Source organism: Telopea speciosissima, chromosome 9 (genome assembly GCF_018873765.1).
Source record: "Telopea speciosissima isolate NSW1024214 ecotype Mountain lineage chromosome 9, Tspe_v1, whole genome shotgun sequence".
Classification (NCBI taxonomy): Eukaryota; Viridiplantae; Streptophyta; class Magnoliopsida; order Proteales; family Proteaceae; genus Telopea; species Telopea speciosissima.
This window is the reverse complement of record NC_057924.1, coordinates 27,627,752-27,631,253: the sequence shown is the minus strand read 5'-3', so window position 1 is coordinate 27,631,253 and position 3,502 is coordinate 27,627,752. Positions and strand designations below refer to the sequence as shown.

General features: G+C 41.6%; 1 protein-coding gene across 1 annotated transcript; it reads right to left on the bottom strand.

The window, feature by feature from the left end:
• Positions 1 to 636: 636 nt before the first annotated feature.
• On the bottom strand, positions 637 to 2,177 carry LOC122640008 (CBL-interacting protein kinase 5-like). Its single transcript, XM_043833083.1, has one exon. The coding sequence runs from the start codon at positions 2,049 to 2,051 to the stop codon at positions 666 to 668; it is 1,386 nt and encodes a 461-aa protein (XP_043689018.1). The 5' UTR covers positions 2,052 to 2,177; the 3' UTR covers positions 637 to 665.
• Between the last annotated feature and the right edge of the window lie 1,325 nt (positions 2,178 to 3,502).

Genomic DNA, 3,502 nt, shown 5'->3' with positions numbered 1-3,502 from the left:
AGCTTATACACAAATCCCAACAAAATAAATACTTAATCAAATTAATCATCTTACCTCAAATTCCAAAATCAAGATCCTTAGTTGGCCACCGATTCAGAATCTACACCAAAGTGTGAAATGTTCAAATTACCTTTATATTTTAGGCATCGGTATTACACACAAGACTCCCGGCTACTGCAAAAAATGTAGTAGCCTTACCCGCAGGAATCCCCTTTAATTAGGTTGAGTGTCAAACACTAAGCTAGTTGCTAGCTTATACACAAATCCCAACAAAATATATACTTAATCAAATTAATCATCTTACGTCAAATTCCAAAATCAAGATCCTTAGTTGGCTGCTAGTTCATAATCTACGCCAAAGTGTGAAATGTTCACATTACTCTTATATTTTAGACATGGGTATTACACACAAGGCTCCCTGCTTCTGCAAAAAATGTAGTAGCCTTACCCACAGAAAAGGCTGTTTCCAAAATTTAAACCCAAAACTAACATGTTGCAATAGTACAACTTAACTGTTGCCCCAAGGCTCACCCAAAACCAAAATAAATTAAACAAAAAAAACAGGAAAAAAAGAAGGAAAGTAGGATATCCATGACGACTAGCTATAACAACGAGCAAAAGCTCAACAAACCATGTAGCCCTTCCAATACTCCAACCCTTAACTACTAAGCAGGTTGTGGTTGATGCAGTTGATGCGGTGGTTGTTCCCCTCCTTGCCAAGCCCATACGATATCCTTTAGGGAAGGCTTCAATTCCTGGTTACAGAACTCGTGATACTCCAATGTATCCCCTGACGCCTTTTTCACTTCCACCATGTGGAACGATGGTGTAACCTCGAAGATTTCAGCGTTTATGGATAGTTGTCCCTTCCTCCCTTCCTTGTTCCCCTGTAACTTCACCAACCCATCCTTCTTCTTCACCTTAAAGCTCTCATTCTCTGCAATCTCTTCTAATTTCGACACAATTGCCGATGCCGGCTTCATCGATGTGAACCGAGACTCTGGCTTGTGATTCTTGTCCTTCTCAAAAAGCCTAGATAGGTCGAACCCTTGAGACAGAGATATGATATCAAACGCATTCATACAAGTTGGTTTCATGGGGTATGTTGTCCCTTCTTTCTTCTTAGAAGAAGAAGAAGAACTAGCATGATCGGTGGTGGAGTCTTGAGAAAATGCCTTCTGAACGTCAATAGCTATCTTGTCCTCCTCTTCTTCTTGTGGTTGTGGGTGCTCCACTGGTTTATATCCCTTCTTGAACCATGGATTCTCCATAATCTTAGCAATTGTTACCCTTGTATGAGGATTGGGATCTAGAATTCTTGAAAGAAGCTTTCGAACCTCTGATGAGAACCAGTTGGGGCATTTGAATTCTCCTTTACTTATCTTCCTATACATTTCCATGAGGTTTGAATCTTGGAATGGTAGATACCCTGCCAATAGCACAAACAGCACGACACCACAGGACCATATATCTGCCTTGGCACCATCATAACCCTTCTTGTTGATGACCTCCGGTGCGACATACGCCGGTGTTCCACACGTTGTGTGGAGGAGACCGTCGTTCCAGACGGACTCGCCGAGGGCGCTGAGTCCGAAATCGGTGACTTTTAGGTTTCCATTCTCGTCCAGGAGAAGATTTTCCGGCTTGAGATCACGGTGGTAAACACCTCTGCTATGGCAGAAATCGACGGCACCGATCAATTGTTGGAAGTATTTGCGTGCTGCATCTTCTTTAAGCTTCCCTCTTGCAATTTTATTGAAGAGCTCCCCACCTTTAACGTATTCCATGGTGAAATAGATCTTGGTCTTGCTTGCCATGACCTCGTACAGCTGAACCACGTTTGGGTGTTGGACAAGCCTCATAACGGATATCTCTCGCTTGATTTGATCGATGAGGCCCACCTTTAGGATCTTCTCCTTGTCGATCACCTTAATGGCAACGTTCTGGTTGGTTCTGAGGTTCCGGGCATGGTAGACCTTAGCGAAGGTGCCCTGCCCAAGCATTCGCCCAAGCTCGTACCTTTGCATCAGGATGTTACCCTTCTTGTCCATTTGACTGTAACCTCACCGGCCAGAGAGAGAGGGCTTTTGATTATCTGAACATTTCTTCAAACACTTGGCTCGGCATTTTGGGATCTGAGAGAAAAAGAGAGAAACAACAGAGCCTTTGACATCGAAGGAAGGACACAAAAGTGCAGACGTGGGAAGATGGACAATGGGAAAACTAAACCTTGCCCGAAGACAGGGTTAATGAGACTCCCCTTAGAAGGAAGAAAAAATCTCCAAAGAAATGGGTTCTAATCATTCTCATGGAGTCCATTGTAACCAAATAAACAAAAAAGAAAGGAAGAAAAGGAGCCAAGTTTCTCCAATGGAGAGGGTGAGATTAGGATGAACTCAAAATAGAAAAAAATTGGTGAAGTTTTACAGGAAACCCAACGGGCTGGAGAAGGAAACGGCAGCGGCTCATGTCCCTATCTCTTACCACCACAGGGTCACCAATCAGCATCTCTATTTTTAAGTGGACTGCCTGCCTGATTTGGTGATGAGCAAGATTTTGTGGGATCTATCATTACCTCTCATGGAATAAGTGTTTTAGCATGCACCATCTTCTATTTTAATCCAACGGTTCTCCAATCTGGTTTATCCTGACACCAAGTTATGGAATCGAAACTTCTTTGCGTACCTACCAAACTATCAAACAAACAAATGTAAGGGTTAAACGGCGGTTTTGGTTAAATGGTATGGTTTGGTTTGATTCACAGTTTCGAAGGCAGAAATCAAAATGAACCATTTATTAGATGGTCATACGATTTCTGAATGGTTTCATAGAAAATATCGCACCAAAAAACCTATTCTTATAGAAAAAGACATAAATAATTATTTAATTGGCTAAGGTTTGACACATCTCCTGCTCCAAGTATGTTGGTGACCTTGATCAGTGCAAGTGGGTTGGGGTGTATACTCGTTAACTTGCCACTCTTTTCTCTTAGGGGGCCGTTTGTTTGTCAGATAAAAGTGGGATATGCAAAAATGAGTGGAAAAAGTGTACTATTTCCCCAAAAAATACTACACCCCATTCACTTTTAAAGTTTGGTAGGACTTTGGCACTATCAATGAAAAAGTTACTTTTGAATCTATCTCTCTCCTCGTCCTATTTCCTTTATTTCCCATAGAATTCCACCCTATGTCCATTTCTTCTCTCTCCCACTAAATCCCACCCCATACAAAATGTATATTCAATTATTTCATTTCCTTTCCTTTCCTTTCCTTGTCAACCCAACCCACAACATGTGAGATTCACCCTCACAAGTTTCCTATCCTTTTTTATCCACCAAACAAACAAAGCCTTATTTTTACTTTTTGCTTTTCCCCCCTTTACTTTTTGCTTTTCCCCCAAATCCCCTTATTTTTCATTCACAATTTTTTCACTCTCCTCTATTCATCTCTCTCGTCTCTATTCACCTCCTCTCTGCAACTGCTAGTCCCATAATTTTTTTCCC